Source organism: Micropterus dolomieu, linkage group LG17 (assembly GCF_021292245.1).
Source record: "Micropterus dolomieu isolate WLL.071019.BEF.003 ecotype Adirondacks linkage group LG17, ASM2129224v1, whole genome shotgun sequence".
Taxonomy (NCBI): domain Eukaryota; kingdom Metazoa; phylum Chordata; class Actinopteri; order Centrarchiformes; family Centrarchidae; genus Micropterus; species Micropterus dolomieu.
The window spans coordinates 16,824,553-16,847,475 of NC_060166.1; the positions used below are offsets into that span (position 1 = coordinate 16,824,553).

The following is a 22,923-nucleotide window of genomic DNA, read 5'->3' on the forward strand; positions in this document are numbered from 1 at the left end:
ATACACGCTCACTAGCCCACCACCACGACCACTGACCCTCGGTTGACTAAAACAATCATATTGAGGCGGACACAGTTCAGCTAGCTGGCTATAGTCATTCATTTGCAACCAGGATTCAGTTAAAAACATAAAATCTAGATTTGCAGACAAGATAAAATCATTTAAGATAAAAGTTTTACTTGAAAGTGATCTCACATTGAAGAGAGCCATTTTAAATGAGTTTGTTCTGGGTGCTGGAGTTGGTGCAGTTGTCCTAATCCTTCAGAGATTACTATTATTTCTGTGTAGGATTTGCACATTTCGGTTTACTGGTCTATGCGTGATGATGACAGGAATAGAAGTCTTTGGAACAGCGTTGGGAGCAGACGGCTTTACATGCCAGCAGGTGGAGACAGTTGTTTGTGGCAGTGAGGCAGAGTTCTGTTCAGTGACCGGTGGTGTGTCCAGGTGTGCTGCATGAATGATTAGTCATTCACGTAAGTCATGTGTGGACCGCACCACATGCTGTATGTGAGCAGCTAACATTTCTGAGCCCCGTTTGTTTGGGTGAAGCCCGTCTGTCTTAAAAAGAGACATTCTTTGCCAGAAAATATTAAAATTATCCACATAACACACACAGTGAGCCCTGCAGGCGGTACATGGCAACCAATTCTGTGGTTGCCATGTACATCTAACTAGCTTAAAGTCCGTGTAAAGTCACACATGACATGACACAACCAATGTTTGAAGACTTTAAGCCTTAAGTTCAATCCAGCTATTGAATATTGTCAAATGTTTGAGAGTTGTTTATTTTTTATATAGAGTTTAATTTAATTTAATGCAATAAAAATGTAAAAGTGCTTGAAGTGTGTAATATTGTCACGTCTTCCTTTGTTCTGTTTTCCAGCCACTAATCTGTTTCCATGGTTTCTGTCATTTAGTTCATCTGCATCACCTGTGTTTAGTTAATTACCATCATCATCATCTGTTCCACCTGTGTTCTGTTAATCAGTGTTCATCTGTGTTAGTATTTAGTTCCTTCAGTTCAGTCAGTCTTTGGCCGTTCTACTTTGTAGTCTTGTTTAGTGTGTGTACATCCTGCCTAAGTCCAACAAACCGACAGTTTGTTGGACTTAGCAACAGTAACTAAGGAGGGTGGGGCTACGGTTGATGGTGAACAGTTAATAGTGAAATTTGAAATTGTATTATTTTAATACATATTATTTGCAATATTCCGTTTCCAAGTCAATCCTTCTGTTTATTAGGTGATCCCCTAGTAGCCATATAGGTGGACAACCAGTTTTCAAATCCAAAAAGTCAAAATATTTCTACAACGTCCACTGACTGAGATGTAACAAGTGCCCTGTGTAAACAGATTCACTGTTTCAGTAGATATACAGTTCAAAAGCTCTGTATGTGGTTCATTTCCTTCCGTTACAAGTACAAATACACACAGACATGCAGGGTTATGCAGAAAAACAGCCAGTGGAGTGTGAATGTATTACTTTGAGATTGGTCTGTGAAATAAATGTACATTCACGCACAGCTGCCTTTTTCTTATCTTGTCATTGTGTTTGCAGTGTTGACTCTCTCCTATTTGGATTTCACAATATGCTGTAAATGAATACCTTTAAAATGTTACCTGGCATGAAAGGGACCGACAGCAATACCAGCTAGTTTGCAGCATTCCAGAAATACTCAAATGGCCTGCGTGCATTTATTCTGATAAATGATGCCCAAACATCACTGTCCCACACTGAACTGACATTTACCTCATTTTAATTGGCATCAAATGTCCCCGTAAGAGTAAAGGACAGAAAAAGAGGACACAGTGTCCTGCTGTGTTGTAGATATGGGCCAATCTAAATGTATTAGCTCATTTTCTGGAACTGTAGTGAGGACAATAATCAGTCTGGTAAAGTACACACACACACACACACACACACACACACACACACACACACACACACACACACTGAGGATCATGAAGATTTTCATCTGAAGCGTGTCTTCACCATATGCTCCTCCCTATGATATCGTGTATGTGCGTGTATGTCTTGGTGAGTACTGCATTTGCATGACAGTGTGCGTATGCACACATTTGGGCACCTTTCTCAGTGTGTTATACCGTTAAGTGTGAAGTCTATATCCATGTGCCTTCCAATTAAAACAATCCTAAAATATTTAATTCATCACAGAGAGTAGGAAAAATATGACAGACATTTTCTTCCTAGCTGCAATTTAGCTGGGCAGATTTGATAATAGTTATTAACTCTAGCCCAGTGGTTACTAAGTATAGACCTAACAGCACATGATTGCATAAAGAACATTTCTATTATCTTATGACCTAAGGAGTTTACCAGATTATTATTTAATTTTCTGAGGAAATGTACAAGATTTTAATTATCTGGAAACCCACAAGTTCTTCCACCTGCCTCCTTTTTCAATAACCCTCCTTTTGCACCCTCATGCCTTACAATCAGATGTGTTCACCGGGAAGAATTACCATGTTGTGAGTATGTGTGTGTGTGTGTGTGTGTGTGTGTAGGTGTGTGTGCGTGCGTGTAAGAAAGAGATAGGAATAGAGAGATTTATCAAATGAATCTGAGTGAGTATGGGCTTGTGTTGCTTTCACAATTAGAGAGAGGACAGAAACAGCTGATGCAATGCAGCTACAGGGATCTGGTTTCAGGGCTTGCTTTGGATGGTTTTGTTGCATGAAGCTCAGGCTCAAGTCAGGTTTGGTTAGTTTCAAATTTAATTTATTACAGTTTTTTTCAATTGCTAAGATGCAATGGTCAAAACTGAAGCCACTTTTTCAAAACTCTTCACACAGTCTGGATTACCAACATGCATCCTGGCCAAACAGTTAATCTTACCTCCAAAAGTCACTCAAACCACCAAAAATTCTTCATATAAGCCTCAAAATAAACTCCTTCAGCCAAAACACTGGCAACAATACCCACTCAGAAAGCATACATTGTCACTCATAACACACTGACCTACAAAACACTAACAGGAAGCATTACGTACATTTGTTGAACTTTTATCCTTGAAATGTGTCTGATATTTTCATATAAATCAGTATTTCATTATATAATACAGTTGTTTTCAGTCACTTTGCTACATTTCTCAGATCAGAATTGAAATTCTACTTGTTCAACCTCCACATCATCTAGTCGCTTGTGCACATCATATAGATAGATAGATAGATAGATAGATAGATAGATAGATAGCTTTATTGTCTGTCCCAAAAAAAAGGTGACAGAAATTCTCCTTCGACAAGGCTCCTTTAAAAACATACATTTAAACACATACTTCAAACACACAATTAAAACCTACATTACAACAGCAGCTGTACAATGTCTATTTGGTTTTTTTGTTTTTTTTTGTTCAGAGTGGTTATTGCAGACGGTATGAAATATTTCTTGTAAATGTTTTTCCTGGCAAGTGGAACTTTATATCGTCTGCCTGACGGCAGTAACTGGAAAGAGTGATGGAGAGGGTGAGAGGGGTCTCCTGTGATCAGGGTGGCCTTCCTGATCACAGAACGGTTGTGCAGCTCAAATAAGGGGGTTTGTGGTGAGCCGATTATCTTGCTGCAGTGGTTTATTATGCTGGAGAGTTTGGTTTTATGTTTGACTGTGAGGAGGTGGTGTAACAGCAATTTCTCAGTCTTTTGAGAAATTGCAAATTGTACATGCTTTGACACATTTATGCAAATTATTATGTATTTGTCTGCTGTTTCCAACATTATCAGTTGCTTACTGTATGTCATGTTGATCACAATGTATTACAATATACTGGTTCTTTGTTGAGAAGTCTTACCCCCCAAACATCTAGACATAAGTTCATTGCGTAAGTCACTACATGCAAAATGGTTGAACATGTCATAATCTTTTCCTACATATGTCTATTAGACTTGTTTTGTAAATGTGTCCTATAGTAAACTGAATAAGTTCTGATCTGTTGTGCTGTGAATAAGAATCTGTGGCCCAATAGACAGGAACATCAACCTGAGGGGGTGTTTTCATGTTTCCATTTCTTATTTTGAAATTGTTTCCGTTGTGCTATGAAGTACTGTAAAATAGTCTTGTTTTTTTATTTTCTGCATCACAGTGACATGGTGTCATCAAATTACAGTGCATACAGTAAAAGTGTAACTGTGAATCCTGTCCAATCTCTTGCAATGTTTACTGTAACTCTGTACTGTTGAAATGTATCTATGAAATACAGAAAAAGTACAGCCTTGTGCATTTTCAATCATTGTCATCAAAAGTTTAGCCATAGTTTACCAATACAAATAGTTTTGCAAATGTACCAAAGCGACTGACAAAAAATGGAAGAAACCTGTAACATATTTTCACTTTATTTACTGTACTATAGTATATGTTACAAGAATGAATCAGAAATTCATTCAGTAATTTACTTGTGAAAAAAATAAGTTCCTGTCATTTCAGTGCTGCAATACACTTTTTTTCAGTTGTTTACATAGTTAACACTGGTACCTGAGACCCAATGACCACAGTCTGTAATTGATGCACCATCCCCTTGAACCAATTCTGCTAAAATATAAGCACATTTCTTGCTTTACGCTCAGCTTGCAGTTTTACAGTAAAACCACATTCAAACATAAAATGGATGTAAATGTTCTGCAAAGATTTTCTATATATATCAAAATATGCAGAAAATTTGCAGTTTTTGACACAGTGTGTTAGCATTTGAAAAATGTGCTGCAGATATATAGTGTTTGGCAGGTGGTGAAGTAGTAATGGGAAAAGAGTTCATGGATTTTGGAGAAAATGGTCATTGAATGCGTTTTGTGTGAAAGGAATGAAAAATGATTCACAGTTTGGTCTACATACACTTCTGTTTCGCTGACAGTGTGAAGAGTTTTGACAATGTGACTTCAGTTTTGACCAATGCAGGTTAGCAACTGAAAAAAACTGTAAGACATTTCTCTCTTTTGTTCTCTCATGTCAATTCCAATCAACTGTGTCTATGTGTGTTGTATCACACAAGAACACAAACAAACTGACCGAGGCAGCGGTAGACAAGCAACTCCCGTGTTCTGCTCGGTGAAATTACTGTTATCAATAGAGTCTGGTGGCTTTGACGGGGGCGATTTATTGACTATTTCTGGTTAAACAAAAAGGATCTTACTCTTTATAAAAATTGTATATCTCTGGGGTAAGCTGTCCATAATGTTGTCAGGCACTTATAATAACAATCTGAGCCTGGCAGTGGCAAAAACAAGCACTTTAGTGGTAGTACTTTCATGGGGCGCAATTGCCGGCAAGGATTTTGTTGCAGCAAAAAATACAGAAGTTATGTCGGGGCTTGCTATTATCCTATGTCAGACTCTTCTATCATCTCTAGAAAATGAAAGAATATCACATCCACAAAGAGGCATGATTTTGTAATTTTAGACATTGTGGACTGATTATCATCGTTAAGTTCCCATTACGTCACATCAAACCCAAGAAATACCACAGAATCTATTCACATATGTGTCAGTGCTGAGATTTGATGTAGCTATTCTGAACAAAGGCGAACTGTAACTGATCAAACAATCAATCAAATATTATTGCTGCTCTTACACCTTACTGGCACCTGGACTGCAAAGATGATATCTACATTTAAAACTGTGCTCAGGCTTACCTTAGATACCACTGAACTCAAAAAGACCCCAAAGTTGCAGAACCTCTGTTGCCAGCTAATGCAGCCTACCCAGTTTTGTAAAAAGCTAGATAGTCGTAGATAGAGTTCTCAGTATCCTTTGCTTGTACATGTTTATTTTGTGCCCTGTACTCTCATTCAGCCGTCTTCTTTCAAAAGCAAAGCAATAATTCCCTGGTATTTCTCTTTGTAATATCATTATACCAAGATACATATCTTAAGGTTCTAGGCCGTTGGACAGCTCTGCAAAATTGTGATATTTTAAAAATTTTTAAAACTTTTTTTTTTTTGTATAAACTAACCGGTTAATCACAATCAACGCAATAATTGTTAGCTACGGCCCTACAATAAGTATTGTTCCTTTTGTATTATTGTATTTGTGGGATGTGAACATGGATGAATAAGGGCATATTCATCACCATTAACTAAAAAGGCCACATTAGCAATATTGATTTTAGTAGTGAGAAAAATTCACAACATTTCTTATTTATTAATGTTAATCCAGCACGCACATGTTTAAGATTTCGATGTTGATGCCATCATTATCTAAAAGGGTGAGATCACCAAGAGGATAATCTCCCAAAACTTGTTTCATACTTTTTAACATTTAGTCACACAAATCTTGCATGGCGTGACAGTTACAGCACTGTTTGCTGGGCCCTCAAGGTAGACTTTCCAGGAAAGCCTGAGGAAGGATGGATGAAGAGATGAGAGAAGGGAGTGCTAAAGAATGAGAAGCAGACAGAGAATCCATCTAATGAATTCACCTAATATATCGACACATTTATGGCAAAAGGTCTTGTGACAGACACTGATTGTAGAGCGATACATACAGTATGTGTGTGCGAGCAAACTCAAACGCGCTGCTTCGAGGAAAAATTAAGTTATCCAGCTGTGTCAGCCCTTCTAATCCCCCCCCCACCACCACCACTTGGTCTTTCTCTTCATTTATCTGTCTGGGATCTACTCTCTCGCCCCATCTCATAAACCTTTGAGCTTCTGCTTTGCATTGCAGAGCTCCCATCATAAAAAGAAAATATATTTAGATGAACTATATGTCCTTTTGGGTGATTAACAACATACATAACTCCAATATGACTACACCATTGAAATACCAATTGGTGGAGAATACATCTTGTTTAATTAATTTAGCATAGTTCTGATAAGACTGTGGGCACTGCAGTATATTGCTGGTGCAGTGAAATTATCTCAAGGTCAATATTGAAAGTTGTCTGAGGGCAAAGAGACACTAGGCGTGACGGGGCTCTGGGAATGACTCTGCAAAAACTCTCCTCTCTATTTTTCTCACCACTGTCGCTGACCTTGTGTAGCCTCCAGTCTGGTTTGTGGTGTTAATACCTTGTTGTCAAACGCCTTGTTAAGCAGACTCGAGGTTCACTAACTGTCTGATGATTGGGGATTTTATATGGCTGACTGGAAAAATAATGCAGTTTTTACAGTAGACTACATAAATAGCTGACCTTGATTCCCTTTTTTCCCATCTCTCTGTCCTGGTTTGTGTGTACATTTTTTCTCTCTTCTCAACAAGCAGGCTTCGCTCTCACATCCCTCTTCTGACTTGAACGCAGATGTTTCAAAATCGGTAAGTTGTTTATTTAGCCTTGTCCCAGCTCTAACATCCTTATCACTACCCTGTGTTACCACCATTTAACTCGCCATTTTTTTCATCCCTCATCTTTTCTCTCTCAGTATTTGACTTAATGGTCCTTCTGTTTTTTTCCTCCCATTTGGTATAAATACATCTACTGTTCTCCCACCAACTGACCCTTCGCTAAGCCCCCCCGCCCCTTAGTTACTATTGCTAAGTCCGACAAACTGTCGGCGCTGTCACTGTCTATTACTGCACTCCCCGTAGACATATTGTCAAATTTGTTGGAAAAAGCGATCTCAGAAAGAAGCAGACAGTTTTTCAGTTGCATTATAGTTTTGAAGGTTGTATTCAGGCTGTCAAACTGACTCAGACTGACTGAAACGGACTTGAAAAAAAATGAAAGATAGAAGCTAAAGCCTTCTGATCACACAGTACAAGTGAACCACCGCATCCCCCGACGACTGAGACAAAAGACAACGATATGAACGATCAACACTGTTCCTGTAAAGCTGGGTAGGCCCCTATTCATTATTACAATCATTAAGAAGCAGAACAATATCGCTTTATTATGTTACATTCAGTAGGAATTTACTAGCGTTAGCTAACTAACATTACATTAGGAACGATCCACAGCCGACATTTTTCTGGATTCATTTTAGGTTTTGGAAAGAGAATAAATTGTACTTCTCCTTTTAACCTCTCTGGATAGCGACTTTAACTATTACAAGTGCCCCAGGAACAGCGTTTGACCATATCTAAGAAAAATACAGCCGAAAAAAGCTAGAAAACGGCTCTTTTTGCATTAGATTCAATGGAGTGCAGCTACGAAAGTGTCGGACCTCAGTTAGAGCGAGTCCTATACTGCGCTGTGATTGGCCAGCTGTGTATTCGGGGCGTGGCTTAGTGAAGGGTCAATTATCTCTCCATTCCTCTTACTTTTTGTCTTCCTGACTTTGTCTCTTCTTCTCAAACTGTCATTTTGTGCCCCCCTCTCCTGCCATGTGCCTGTTTTTTCTGTAAATTTTTCTCCATGTTTAAACACCCATTAGCAAGCCATTATTAAATGATTGTAATCGTGGGGTGCATGTGTGTGTGGAGGGGAGGTTAGGTGGTGTGCAGTGGTGCCCAGATCACCTTGAGAATTCAATTATATCCCCACTCCATGCCGTTAAAAAGCACTGACGCACACACACACACACACACACACACACAACTGTGTCCTGTCTAGTATTGCAGACTCCAGTGCAGAGAAAGTTCGCCTGCTGGGATCGATCTCCGGACGGGTGTTATTGGATTTCTCAGATGTGTTCCAACGCTCTTAAAGGTCACCACTAGAATGAATGCCACCGACACTACACCACCAAACAGGTCTATCTGTATGTTTGTGGACGTCAGACGCAGATTAAGAGAGACGGGTATAGAAAGCAGCTTAGTTTTTTGGTAACTGTTTTATTTGTACAGCTAAATTCATACAACCTGAGCCCCTGTTATCAGAGCACAAGAACATTGCATGGGAACAGATTTTTGGTCATCTCTTCAGCAACAGTGAGCACCACTTTGGTACCATTTAAAGGTTCAGTGTGTAAGTTTTAGTGGCATCTAGTGGTGAGGGTAATCAGCGATTCACGGTGCATTCACATGCTCCTCAGATGGTTCCATTTCCCGAGTTGTGAAGTTATTCTTCCGACTTCAGTGTGTGTTCATGTGCTATTAAGTCGGAATGTGGAATCAACATGGACGCTACTACAAAGATTTGTTGGATTAGCAATGCCATTAGTTCACTCTACATGGACAGCAAACTAACCGTTATAACCATATTACAAATTGCATGTTTTGCAAATATGTACAGTATATGCAATACGTGATTTTGCCCGAATTAAAGTTCTGAATACTTCTTTTTGTTCCATGTACACTTTATTTCTCTTTTTGCAATAAAGATTTAAGAAAGAAAAAAACATGCTCTGTAGAGCTGTTTGTACGTTTAGGCTACTGTAGAAACATGGCAGTGCAACATGGTGACTTCCATGTAAGGGGACCCGCGGTGAATGTAGATAGAAATGGCTAATTCTAAGGTAATAAAAACATAAGGGTTCATTATGTCAAGTCTTTAAACACCTCTAAAAACATAGTTATGGATATTATTTTGCATTATTGTCAATAGATCCTCCTAAATATTACACACTGAACATTTAAGGCCAGGGTTCTCGCAAGTTTTGAAAGCATCCAACTCCTTTTGTGGAGTTGTTAAAAAGATTTTAAAGACATTTAGAATGCAACACTTGTAATGTGTTGGGTAGGGTTGACAGAGTTCCTGTTATTCTTATATTATTACTTCCTGTGAATGTACTGTATCACTCTGTTCATGGGGTTGCTGGAATTTCTACCCATTTGTGGATGATTATTGAAAAAATTCTTACTTTCAATTTTATATTCCTCCGTATTTCTTAGATTATTGGTAGTAAAACAATAAACAATTAAGATAGCAACTGTGGCAAACAGCAGAATCATATGTTCCTCTCTTTTTCATTTTTATAAATAATTATTATTTTACCATTATCATTATACTGTGTGAAGTGGCAGAAAGAAATTTGAAGCATCCAGCCCTTTTGGTATGTTTCTGTAGCTTGAGAAATCACAGAAGGAGAAGTGTTCTTTGATGTGTAGGGTAAAGGTAAAGGTACTTTATTGTCACAAACACATGTCCATCCATCCATCCATCCATCCATCCATCCATCGTCAACCGCTTGTCCTGCGTACAGGGTCGCGGGGGGCTGGAGCCAATCCCAGCTGACATTGGGCGAAAGGCGGGGTACACCCTGGACAGGTCGCCAGTCCATCGCAGGGCCACACACATGAAACTTATTCTCTGCATTTAACCCATCACTCAAGGGCTGCCACTGCACAGCGCCCTAACAAGCCCTAACAAACATTTGTGGTTGCTGAAATGTGACATTATTCTGATGATCATTTTGAATGTACAGTAAAAGTGGTTAAAGTTTGTTGCTTTGGAACATACTGAGATCAGAGCTGAAATTCTCAAAATTACTTGTTCCACCTCCACATCATCTAGTCACTTGTGCACATCATAAAAGCAATTTCTCATTCTTCTGAACAAATTGCGAATGATTTGACACAATTATGCAACTGTGTGCTGTTCCCTACATTATTGATTGATTTTCATGTTGATCACAATGTATTATACTGGTTCTCTTTTAAATAGTCTCACCCCCCAAAACATCTAGGGATAAGTTCATTGCGTAAGTCACTACGTGCAAAATGGTTGTCAAGCATATTTTCTATACACGTCTTTTTTTGTAAGTGTGTCCTGAACTGATGAAGTAATCTTTTATGACGTGGTTGAGAACCTGTGGCCCAACATACAGGAAGTGAGGGGTGTTTCCCATGTTTACATTTCTAATTTTGTAATTGATCCTGTTGTGCTACACAGTGCTGTAAAACAGTCTTGTCTTTTTCCTTTCTGTATCGCAATGATATGCTCTATCAACAAATGAAGGTGCAAATGTGAATCATGTCCAATCTCTTGCAATTAATCTCCCAAATACAGTATTGTGTAACATTGTACTGTTGAAATTGATAAATTCCGTACAGAAAAAGTGCTGCCTTGTGTATCGAAACCTCAGCCATAGTTTACATCTGAAAATACTTACACTGTTATATTGGAATCATGGCTAAACATTTTGACTATCTTGTTTGTAAACAATGACACAAGGACTTGTCATTCTGATAACACTGACATGTTCGTTGACACAAATATTTACTTTTGAGAGATAAACTAAGGATTCTGAGCAAGTTACAGGCTTTTGCAGGTAATCCATTGTGTGATTCTGCTTGAACAAACTGTTTTGAGAAATGCACTTTCTGTTTTTCAAATGTTACGGATGATTCGAGAAATGTACCTAGTGACTAGAGAAAAACTGTAAGGTGTGGCTGCTAGTTGGCCATCAGCATGAAGCAAACAACCAAGAATAAGAGCAAAAGTAGAAGGAAGTAGCATAAATGAGTAAGTATTTTAAGGTAGGACACTGGATTTAAGTGGGTTTAAAGCCCAGTACATTTGCATGTGAGTGTTTTTCTCCTGTTCTGAATTCACTCACCATGTTACCCTTGCCATTGTGGTTGCGTGAGTATGGATAGAAGGCACCCAGCTGCATCCAGCGAAGACACATTTCATAGTCAGCTTTATTAAAGAACCCGCATATGTCTGCTCCGGTCTGAAAAAGAGGGACAGACAAAAAGTGTAAATGTATGTGTGTGTGAGGAGGCATAGATGGACAGAAATATGGGTGCCAGGGTGCAGGTACAACCAGAAAGAGCACCCTCCAACCATAGGTACTGAGGTCACACTACTTTTGTTGCATGCATCATGTTTTTGAAGTGTCCTTGAGCAAGACACTGCAAGAGTTGTGTATCTGACCCTGTGGCTAGGCTGGGGGCATGCAGATGATTTACCATACGGGGATCAATAAGGTGTCAGATTATAATTATTATTAGACTCAATTAGGAGATAAAAGACGTCAGAAGGACAGTATGTGAGGGGAAAGAAAGAGATATAAATGAGACAGAGAGACAGAGGGGCGTACTAGGAAAGACAGAGCAAGCCAGGAAAACAACGTAAAACTGTAAGTTTCAATAAAAACTCAACTTCAATCAATAACACATTTTTATAGGTTATGATGGACTTTCGGTTGGGGCGGGGCTTGTAATGACATGCCTCACATTGTATCTCAAGATGTCCTTTGATCAAAGGGCCTAGCAAAAAAAATAACATCACTCAGGCTGCTGTAATCTACTTAGAGAAGACAAGGTCACATCAATAAGATTATGTCTTGTCAAAAAGATCAGATGATGATACTTACGTAAGGGATGCCAAACAAACTGAACTCCATCATGCCTATAAAACAAAGGAAAACGGGGAGTCATGCAAAATTAAAGATTCCTTTTCTCATCAATGTTGCACAGTTTGCAAGAATGTGTGGTTCATCACATCACCCTCTTCTCATAAGTGTGCAAGGCACGAATATTGTCAGATTACTGGTTGCAATGCAGACTGTCATAACCAATTATGAGAAGTGCTGTCCCCAAGAGTATATTTACAGTATATGTACCTATAATGGACTTGTATAGCTGGTCCCACTGGCTATAGTTGTCTCCCAGCCAATGTCCAGCCCATTTTCCACTGGAGGGGTAGGTGGACCTGGTCACCACTATGCCTCTTTTACCTGTGACACTAAGCAGGGCACTGCACAGAGAAGAGAGACTCGGTGATTTTAGGTTGCACATGGAAATAACACACAGACATACATACAGTAAACTAACGACAAGTTGAATGTAAAATGATCTTCTCCCTCTTAAATTAAGTATATTCATTTCAGAAGCAAATTAGCCAATTAAGAGTGATTGTTAAATTCAGCACGGTGCTAAAATTAAACGGCTCCTAAGCTGAAACACCTGGGCTCAAGGCCCAATGGTGCAGAGCATCCCCAGGCTCTCTTGTAGCCTGGGGATGCACAAACTCTGCAATTTGGACTCCCTATGGTGAGAGGGAAATTTCCCCACGAGGACCAATGTTAGTTTCACAATGGTGGTTATTATCACACAGGTTTGATGAGACTGTATTTCTGTGTATTGCTGGAAGATCAGTTATGCATTGCCCGTGGCTGCTTTTTCCTTCTAAATATGTGTCCTGCTCTTTCTGTCCGCTTTACTCTTCACTTAAATCTAATATGACTTTGTTCAGATTATGTACATTGAAATTATTACGCAAATCTGTCTACTTCCAAATGTAGTCTGGTTCAGTAGGCAATACAAACACAGTTCTTTGGCATCATGCACATCTGCCAGAGAATGTGTCCTGTTTGCTTTGTTTAAAATATTAAATCTACATTAAAACTGTCATCTGTTTAGGTTCATGTGAACGTTTAATACTTTTGCACAAAAATATGTTTAAAAAGAATGCTGCCCTCTTACAGGTGACACACAAAGACATACACACTCATACAAATACTCACAAATATATATACATATTCACTTACTCATAGGTGGGCTTGGTATGGGACCAGCCATAGAGGTTGTGGACGTCGTAGTGTCTGACTTTCCTTCCATCGCTGAGTATCTGCTCGCTGTTCATGCATAGCGTCTTGTGGTTTAAGCCGAATTGTTTAGACTCCAGCGCTTTTGGGAGGGCAAAAAAAAAACACACACACAAAACATAATCCTTGAAAGGCATGCTCCTAATGTTGATATTATAGCATAATAATCTAATTACATAAGGATAACCAAAAATAGAATTGTGTGTGTGTGTCTTACGTGGCATATATGGAGGGTTCTCTAGAAGTGGATTACCAAGACACTTCCCTCCAACTGTGCCGTGTACAAAACTGGCAGGCTCATTCATGTCCTACAGATGAAGACGGGGAATTAAATTGAAATGAAAACCAGGCAGAATGAGGTAATAAGGTTACTTCATTAAAATGTTTTCTTTCGGTTCACTCACAATCCAAATGCCATCAAACTTCATAGTTTTCTCATAGAAATCCTGGATTTCTTGTTTCCACCAGTTTGCTGTTGTCGTGCGGAAGAAGTCGGGGAACGCGGTGTATGCCCTGTATTTCTGGAAATGGGACAGTCAAATGGAAATCAGGAAATGAAATGCTGAAAACTTAACAACCCAACACAGCCCACAAGATCTCATGCATTTTAATTGTCTCACACTGTATCCCCTTAATTATGCCATAAGAGGCAATTTCAGATCGTGGGATGTTTAGGCATACTTGTCAGAGATTAAGAAATTGTGAATATATGGAAAATATTGTACCTCTACTTGGGTATCCCAGTCCAGAGAATCATTTACTGTGACATTGGGGAAATCTGGCCAGACCTGCAAAAAAGATGATGAATCACAAACCATAAACTGCAAAAGCATAATATTGTCTGTTGGTTTTGATCTCTCTTTATCAATACATGCTTTTATATTTTTACACTATTTTATCTCTTACCTTCCCCCACACAATTCCATCAGTGAGGTTTTTGGGCCATTTGATGAAGACATCCGCTGCTTTACCTCTCTCAAAGGCAGGGTAATAAGTCTCATTGCCTGAGATGGCTGGATCCTAGATTTATAATACACACAACTCTGAGCATTTAGTAGCAGAGTGTGGCTAGTGATTCAGCAATTTAACATTCAGCCTTTACAGATCTAAGCTTTTATATATCCATTTAATATTTACACCTGCCCTGTGGTTGCTGATCCTTGAGTGCCCAATCCTGTGACTGTGTTAACAGTTGACAATGTAATGGCATTACCAGAATGAAGATGAACCTCATGCCCTCTCCCCTCATTTGGTCAACCAAAGCAGGCAGACCAACAAATTCCGGGTTCAGGACAAAGTCCAGCTGACGCTCCATGTAGTCAATGTCTGCATACTGCACATCCTGCAACAGACGCCAGTTAAAGCTCAAATTAACTGTAAGTTAAACTGACTTTGTTTTAATAAAAAATTCAGGACCAGGCAGTAATCAAAACAACATGTAGCAGTTATTTGAACAGCAATATCTTCCTGCATTAAATTCAAGAAAAATAAAAATCTGTTTTGTGCTATCAGCCTGACAAAATAAGTATTATGGTTAGCTATGGAAATCTAGAAGGTTTGTTAACATATGGCATGAAACAACTGAGACAAAACAAAGTGGGGGCTGTTATTTCTTACAGTGAGAAAAAAAACATAATCTGCTTTGGTTGCCTGGTATGTCTGTTGCAGTTTAAGGTTGGTTAGTCTGTAAAGCTAGCTGATGTGTAGCCTTTGTAAGCAGCTGCATTTTTTTTTGCTTCTTTCATTCCAGTTAATGATGTAGGATTCTTTGCAGGATTCTTTTTGAGCAGGCGTCAGCTCTTTGCAGGTTAGGGCTTTGTGAAAGCATATTCAGGGAATCAGTTGATCATCGAAGGAAATTCTTTAGTTCTGTTCTGCATGATGAAGAGGATGGGATTCTGACTTCCATATGTGTCATGGTCACACACAATGCTCTCACAGATGAATACTACCTTGTGTTTAGTTACAATTTTGGGTCCTTACACTGTTTGGCAAAAATGTTGAAACAAATGTGAACCCCCGGAATTACTGTATCTGGTACAAACTGTAAACATAGCGATTGTTTAGCCCACAATGAAATGGATTTAAAATGAAATTAGAGGTCACATTTTACACATGTGTGTGCCTGATGTAATCCATGAAGTCAAGCCTCCATTTATTTTTCATCAAAATAACTTATTTTATCTAGTTTAGTTTTATGCAGTTATTGTCCACATACAGTGAATGATTTTGTAAGATATGGGTAGATACTTTGTTGGATTTAGCTCAGTCTATTCCACTGAGTGCATGTCCCTATACTGTACAACCTACAGAGGACAAGAAGAAGCTATCTGATTGCATTTGTTCGGGTGTGGACAATGAAATGATTCCTTGTATTGAGACACTGATTGAATTTAGATAGGGTTTCAGCAAAAGCAGGCAGATTTACTGGAACTGTTCATGGGTAGTATCAACATTGTGTCCCGTAATACTCTATACAAAAAGAGTATTTTTTTCTTATTACATCTAAACTTGTCTTAAACAAATGGATCATAGAAATAAAAATACAATCACGATGGGATGGGAACATATCAGTTGAGGATTTATGTTTTCTTATATTTTTTTGGTGTTTTTCATGATGACAATTTTCTTTCCTGCCATATGATTTTAATCAATAGACCTGTGGTTCCCTGCAACCCTGTGCGTAGGATAAGCGGTTGACGATGGATGGATGGATGGCCCGTGGTTGTTGCTGATCTTATCTTGAATTCAGCAAAAAAAAGGCTTTGTCCAGGAACTTACATAGGGTATACCCGCTGCCCTCATGTCTGTGTATAGATCTGCTATCTCCTGGTGATTGGCGTAACCATAGCGACAGAGCTGGAACCCAAGGGACCAATATGCAGGTAAAACAGGTCGTCCAATCAGCTGTTAAGAAGAAAAACAAACAAGGAAGTCAAAACAGTTCAGCCCGGAAAAGTTGTTTTGCAGGAAAACAGAGCAGTGTCCATAGAGTGTTTGTTTGATTGTTTGTGTGTGTGTGTGTGTGTGTGTGTGTGTGTGTGTGTGTGTGTGTGTGTGTGTTTAGATAGGCTAAATGAGAGAGCGCAATGAAGCGAGGAACTCCCAGCTGCTGCAGTCCATCAACAGCGGCCCAGGGCCAGACACAAAACACACACACACACACACACACACGCACACATACACACACAAATACACACACACACACACATATAGGTGCAGAAGCACACACAAATACACATAGTTACACACACAAACAGACCACAAGTCCAAGAAGACTTACTGCAGTGTACTCTTGCACCACCATTTCAGGAGTAGGTCCCAGGACCATGAAGAAATCCAGGATTCCTCCCAAAGTTCGGTAGGTCAAAGCTGGAGTAGGCTGGAAAGTCACATCTGGACACAAACCAAGTAAGACATGTACGTCACCTAAAACTTGTATATGAAGTGGTATGTATGTGTGTAGGACAGCATGCTCACTTGCTAGTATATATGTGGCACATACACATTTTAGTACTTTAAGACTAAGCAAGCATTGCAGGAAGGGAGGAAAACTAACTAAAATAACTAACTAATGCCTAACTAAAACTAACTAAAACATTTTATTCCACATATACAGTATGATCTTATATATTATATATTAGATATTTCTTTCCCTGTGTCAGGAATGCAGTTGCATTAGACCAAATCACTACATGGCATACTGTATTGTTAATATGGTGATGAAATGGCTTTAAAAGGACATTGGCACAGAATGAGTTACTCAGCTCTTTGTCTTGCAAAGTGAGCAATACATGGATACAGCAATGTGTGTGTATGTGTGAAGCATGTTGCCTTAGTGTGTCTTACTGTTCAATATGCAAATCTAAAAAAGTGGAGATGAGTCGAAAGTGCTCAGTGCGCTGTACTGGTCTTATATAAGACTCCCTGTCGAAGTACATCATTACTCATTAATACATAAATGCTCGCTGCATATGTAATTGAGTGTGATTGGTGTGCATGTGAGGGTGGTTGGTTGCATTTGAATATGGCTTGTGCTATGTGCATGTACTGGCAATTCATGTGCATGTGCAAGCATGTGTGTGCCTTTGTCCGTGTGTGTTTGTGTTTCTCTCACCCATGGCATTGCTGTTTAGAAGCAGCACACCGTGAGCATCAGCAGTGGTCTCAAGGCCCATGTAGAAAGGATGCACTCCATAGCAATTCATCTTGTACTGAGGCAGAGAGATGGAGAATGAGAATGAAAGAAGTGTGAGAAGGTAAATGTTGGTTAAAGAAATAGTCTGTTCTGTGGTTTGTACGAATGTTTGCTTGTGCGCCTTGTCTTTATTCATGAGCTTGCATTTTTCTTTACACCTGGCGGAGCATTTGTCATTGTATTTATGTGTATAACAACAACACTGCTACAGTGGGCTTCATCCCGGTGTTGTCAACAAGCGGTTTCAGGCCTGAGTTTGGAGACATCAATAGAGGACTTGGAGGTTTTGAGGGGATTTGAGTTGCTGCCAGGAGCATCAGGAAGGCATAAATTTGTTATTTTAACAGAACATTACAACTAATGACAAAACTGTAGCTTGGTGGTTACCAAACTCAGTTTGGCAAATTATAAAGAGAGCAGAGCTTTTTGTGCTTCTCCAAAGATAGCTTACAATGCCTACAGTGGTTAACCACTACTTAAGTCAGCTTGTGTGGCTTTTATTTACTTTTTTGTGAAAATGTATCAGATGGTAATAAAAATTTGTCTTTTGCAGATGTATGTTTGCATTTGCTTGCATTGATTTTCTGCTTGCACATGCAGCAGTGTGCTTCAGTAATTATGCATATGTAACAGAGTTTTGTTCTAGTGGGAATGAGCTGCGGTTCAGAGACTCTGAGGGTCCCGAAGTTGTCTTCAGTGTTTAGATGAGAATGGAACAAGACAGACTGGGCTAAGAGGAATTGATAGAAAGGTGTCAGGGGACAGGAAATCTGCCACTTTTAGATGTCACCGCCCTGCAACGAAAAGTCACGGGCACGTCACACTTCATCAGCCTCCTGCACTTCTGGTACATAAGAAGTTGTTAACCGTAATACAATGGCTCTGAGGACTAGCGCTGTCTCTGTGTCAGTTTTGTTGGGATGTGTGCTATTTTTTGCTGTGTGTCCTTGTGTCCCTGTTACATGGTGTGATGGCCTGACTCAAGAGGGGAAAGGTCATTAGCTTGTCCACTAACAAAGAGTGACAGCCAGAGACAGTGTTTTCTTGGTCTCCCTCTGTCTGTCACAATCATTCTGGGTACAGTTTATTACCCGGTTCTGTTTGTGTAATATTAAAGGATTGATTTATAGTGTAATAAAGTGACTTTACATGTAATTGACTAACTCAAAAAAGTTATAAAAGTTAATGCTATATGTATTAATTTGACTATGATTACTCTAACTTTGAACTAATTTATATTAAGCTAATCAAAAGTATGTGGCAAACTCCTATTTAAAGTGTGGTCCTATATGGCTTAATTTTAATCTATCAAAGACTGTGTAAATACAGAGTGCAAGTCATCCTGTCTGCTCTATATTTTTCTCATTTTCATCTGCTTTTCCTTGTCTTTTTTTTTTTCAAACTCTAATTCCCTTGCTCTCAGAGGGGCCCCATAACATTTGTCTGAACCCTGTGGAGCTGTCTTGACAGCTCAGCAATTAGGCTTGATAATGCTGATGCAGGTGGAAACCTCATCCTGTCTGGCCTTGACACCAGTGGGGAAAACATGATGACACTCTATAACCGCCGCTCATCTCAACAACACCACATCAAAGTGACACGAATGTGAGAAAGACAAGTTTACATACTGTGCAGAAAGGCTGGTTACAAGTCACATCTGCAGTCTCTAAAGGGTGTGACGTTAAAGGCATTCAATGCAGGGTGCTCTGTTACATATACCATAACAAGCTTAGTGCTTGTTATGGTATATGGATGGAACGTCCTGATGCTTTAAAAAGTAGGGGAGAACCGTTGCTGTTGTAAACAATCATTTTGAATATATTTTTCACAGAATTCATTACCAGTCAAATAGATTATATGATAAACTATGCATCAACAGCAGTGTGAAATAACAGCTAAATCTGATAAACAAAAGTGCTTGACCTGTTTTTTGTTTTTTTTGTGTGTGTGCATGTTTGTTAAGTTACAGGACGTGCTTCAGTGCGATACTTACACCAGGAGGCTGGTCCTTGGAGAACATACCCCAGGTGTGATAGTTGAGGTTGTGTTTATATGTTGGATGCTCGGTCTCTCCAAAGCCGTAGACAAACTCTGATGGCAGTCTAGTAGACACTTGGATGAACATGTCTGAGAATGTAAAACCTGGCAAAGAGGAGTCCCAACTGAGAAAAGAGATGGAGGATTAAATCAATGAGAGATGGAGAGAGAGGGGGAGAGGGATTTATTGTCAAAGGGAGTTATTCACAATGTGTTTGACACAAATAAGGACAACATCCCGTAGGAACTGCAAGCATCCCTTCAACATACTCCATACATTTTAATTAGTAAAATTTCAACTGACACCTCTAAAAAAAACATGGAAGGCTGAACTACAAATTAGTGTCAACCTTGTTTAAAGATATGCTTTGAAAAGACGCTCGGCTGCTTCAAGTGACATCATCTTGACTGCTAAAAAGAGGAAACTACTTAAGGCGCTGTTATACAGGGCAACTTTACTGAGCATATCTGACTGAGTGGCATAGGAGTTGACTCAGCATTGATAGTTTAATCTCAGAGGGAAAAACATAGTTTTTAACCTTGAAATAGTTGAATAGATTTTTTATCCCATGTCTCACGTTATTGCTTGTTAATGGGAACATCTATATTGCCCAAAATTGCGTGGTGAATCATCACACTAAAGGGGACAATTTAAGTGAAACCGACTAGAAAAATAAAGCGCGGAATGCATTTAAGAACCTACTGCTGGACTGGTAAATTTTTATGCAAGCTGTAGTTTAGTGTGCTGACCCAAAACTCATGAAACAGAATAAAACATCTAGAACACATAACGACAACCTCAGCCCACCTGAACTACTCGTACATTTGAAATACTCACATCTTGGTTCCTGTGCTTTTCCTTATGACCTGGATGCCGAATGGGTTGTTGGTAATAAGGACCCGGTAAAGCCTCTTGTTCTCGTCAGTCTCAGGAGCATTAGGAACCGACAGTGGCACTGGAACCTGATAACGATCTGTGGTCGGATCCCAGATCTGGACAGGGAGGGGATGTTAGTGTCTGTGTGTGTTTATGTGGAGCAGGCAAGCAGGACGGACGCAATGAAATAAAGAAATACAGTCAGAGAAGTAGCAAGATACGTGATACGAAAGAGAATGCACCACTACTAGCACAAAAAAATCAACACACACCTTGAACTGCAGCATGTCACTGCTGTGGTAGCGGACCTCAACACGGAGTGTGTCGATGTCTGGTGAGTCTGGGCGACCACTGCTCCTGTACTTCTTGTTCCGAGTGATATCAACTGTCATGCCCGATTCGGTATCTGTAGCTGCCGTAACAGTGTATCCATAGTCCTCAGGATAAAAACACCATGGAACCCCTTGTATGGTGCTTTTCTGAATGAGGACAGAAAGAAAAGCATATCAGAATTTTACAACTACATAAAAAAAAAACTTTTCCCGTTTTTTTTAGTGATAGATAACCCCTCACCTCCCAGATGCAGCCTCTGGCCTTGCACTTAGCCTCATCTCCGTGCTCCTCTGGATAGCAGTCAAAGCGTTGGTAGTCCAGTCCCCACTGCACCACGTAGGTCTCCCCCACAGTCAGTGAGAGGCCACTGAGAAATAGAACCTGTGTGTGTGTGTGTGTGTGATGGAGTAAAGGAGAAAGGTGGGAGAAAACAAGGGATTATTAAATCCAAGGATGCCAGCGTGAACACTCTTCCCAAGTTGTCTCTGAGTGAAACAGAATTCTTATGCAAGTAAGCCCAGACATGCTTCCCTGAGACAGAATGCGTTCTTGACATTGCGTGTGCTATCAATTAAGACACAGCTGTTAATTTCCCTCGCTGTTTCAATTGCCTCTGCCGGGAATTATGAGTCATTCTCACAACAAATCTCGGGGAGGCCCTTTCACTCTAGTCACAACAGTCACCATCTGACACATCCTCAGCTGGCGAGTAGACCTTGAGGATCTATATCAGTCATTTTTGCTTGTTTCGTTGTTTTTTTTGGAATCGTGCTTCAACAATTCAATTGTGTAAAAATAATTTAGTATGGATGGATATGGATATTTAGAAAGAAAAAAAGATTCAAGAGACTGAATGAGCAGAAGAATAAATATAGAAATTGAAGGGACTGGAGAGGGAGGGAGGAAAATGAGGAAGAAGGGAAAGAAAGGACAGAATAAAAAGAGAGCAAAGGCACTGTGTGGGGGGTAATTTACACATGTGAACAATATAGAAGGCATTAGGGTTATAGGCAGTAGGCAGGAAACGGTTAAAAAAAGCATAATGCATTCAAGTAAAAAAACAACAACAAAAAAAAATAAATACTGGGAGCCAAATGTGACTAATGTATTAAAGTACTGTTCTATTTAAGTGTATATGGAACTGGAATGATGTTTGGTGGCTGTGAGGTATTTTCAAGGCCCAGTCTGACTGGGCATACAAAGACTGATGGACATGACAAGCCAGAGTTTAGGTTTAAGAGCACATTTACCATTCACCCCCAGGAAATGATTACCGCCAAGAGTCATTTGATAAATGCACGCTTGTGTGTGTGTGTGTGTGTGTGTGACCAGAGACCTTCAGGATCTACACAAGCATAGCCGCGACCACGCAGACAAGGACACACATGTGTGCACGCAGATACACAAGCACACAAGCAAACCTATATAGTATTACTTAACAGAATCTCTTCACACTTTATAGACTCCTGTCTTTTGCTCATAACCTTGGGCACTTATGGAGGATTGTTGCTCTTAGTCATTCTTCCTCACTCTCTCTTCTCACACACGGACACCCACACACACATACTCAAACAAAGCTTTTATGATCCTCACCTAATGTAACGTGTTGTCATTTCTTATACTTAGAGGCTAACCTTGAAATGTACAGTAATGGTTTCACTCCTGGTCTTATTGAAACAAATGACAGACGCCTACAAGAGTAGCCACTATAGAACTCATCCACCCTGCATCTGTCCTGCATCAGCACAGCAAGGTTTGAGGAAATGAAAAGTCTTGAAAATATGTGTGGAGGTTTGTCATATGGTATGACTATGTAGTACTTAGTATTCTATTATTTATGCATATTATACTAACACAACCAACAAACAATCATTTTCAATTATGCAATTTGACCTTCCCAAATGTGATTAACCAACACTATAGGAATGCAGATTGAAAGCCAACCACAAAAAAAAAAAAGAAAAGCATAATAATAACAAATAATAATCTTTTTCAAGCCTTAATAAATCCTTTTTTGGCCACTTAGAGGCAACATGACAAGCTGTAAACACAGCACTAACATATTCTTAATTTATAAAGTTGATGGTGAACTTGCAGT

General features: G+C 39.5%; 1 protein-coding gene across 1 annotated transcript in view; it reads right to left on the reverse strand.

Moving 5' to 3' along the window:
* Positions 1–22,923, reverse strand: part of si (sucrase-isomaltase (alpha-glucosidase)) — a 78,386-nt gene that overhangs the window by 15,399 nt on the left and 40,064 nt on the right. The window contains exons 24-39 of the mRNA XM_046074621.1: positions 21,066–21,206; positions 20,765–20,971; positions 20,454–20,608; positions 19,572–19,740; positions 17,498–17,594; positions 16,664–16,776; positions 16,162–16,287; positions 14,594–14,722; positions 14,287–14,400; positions 14,106–14,168; positions 13,785–13,901; positions 13,598–13,688; positions 13,324–13,462; positions 12,397–12,530; positions 12,148–12,182; positions 11,386–11,502 (exon numbers count right to left, since the gene is read on the reverse strand). Coding sequence (XP_045930577.1) covers positions 11,386–11,502; positions 12,148–12,182; positions 12,397–12,530; positions 13,324–13,462; positions 13,598–13,688; positions 13,785–13,901; positions 14,106–14,168; positions 14,287–14,400; positions 14,594–14,722; positions 16,162–16,287; positions 16,664–16,776; positions 17,498–17,594; positions 19,572–19,740; positions 20,454–20,608; positions 20,765–20,971; positions 21,066–21,206 — 1,947 coding nt within the window. The remainder of the gene's footprint in view (positions 1–11,385; positions 11,503–12,147; positions 12,183–12,396; positions 12,531–13,323; positions 13,463–13,597; positions 13,689–13,784; positions 13,902–14,105; positions 14,169–14,286; positions 14,401–14,593; positions 14,723–16,161; positions 16,288–16,663; positions 16,777–17,497; positions 17,595–19,571; positions 19,741–20,453; positions 20,609–20,764; positions 20,972–21,065; positions 21,207–22,923) is intronic.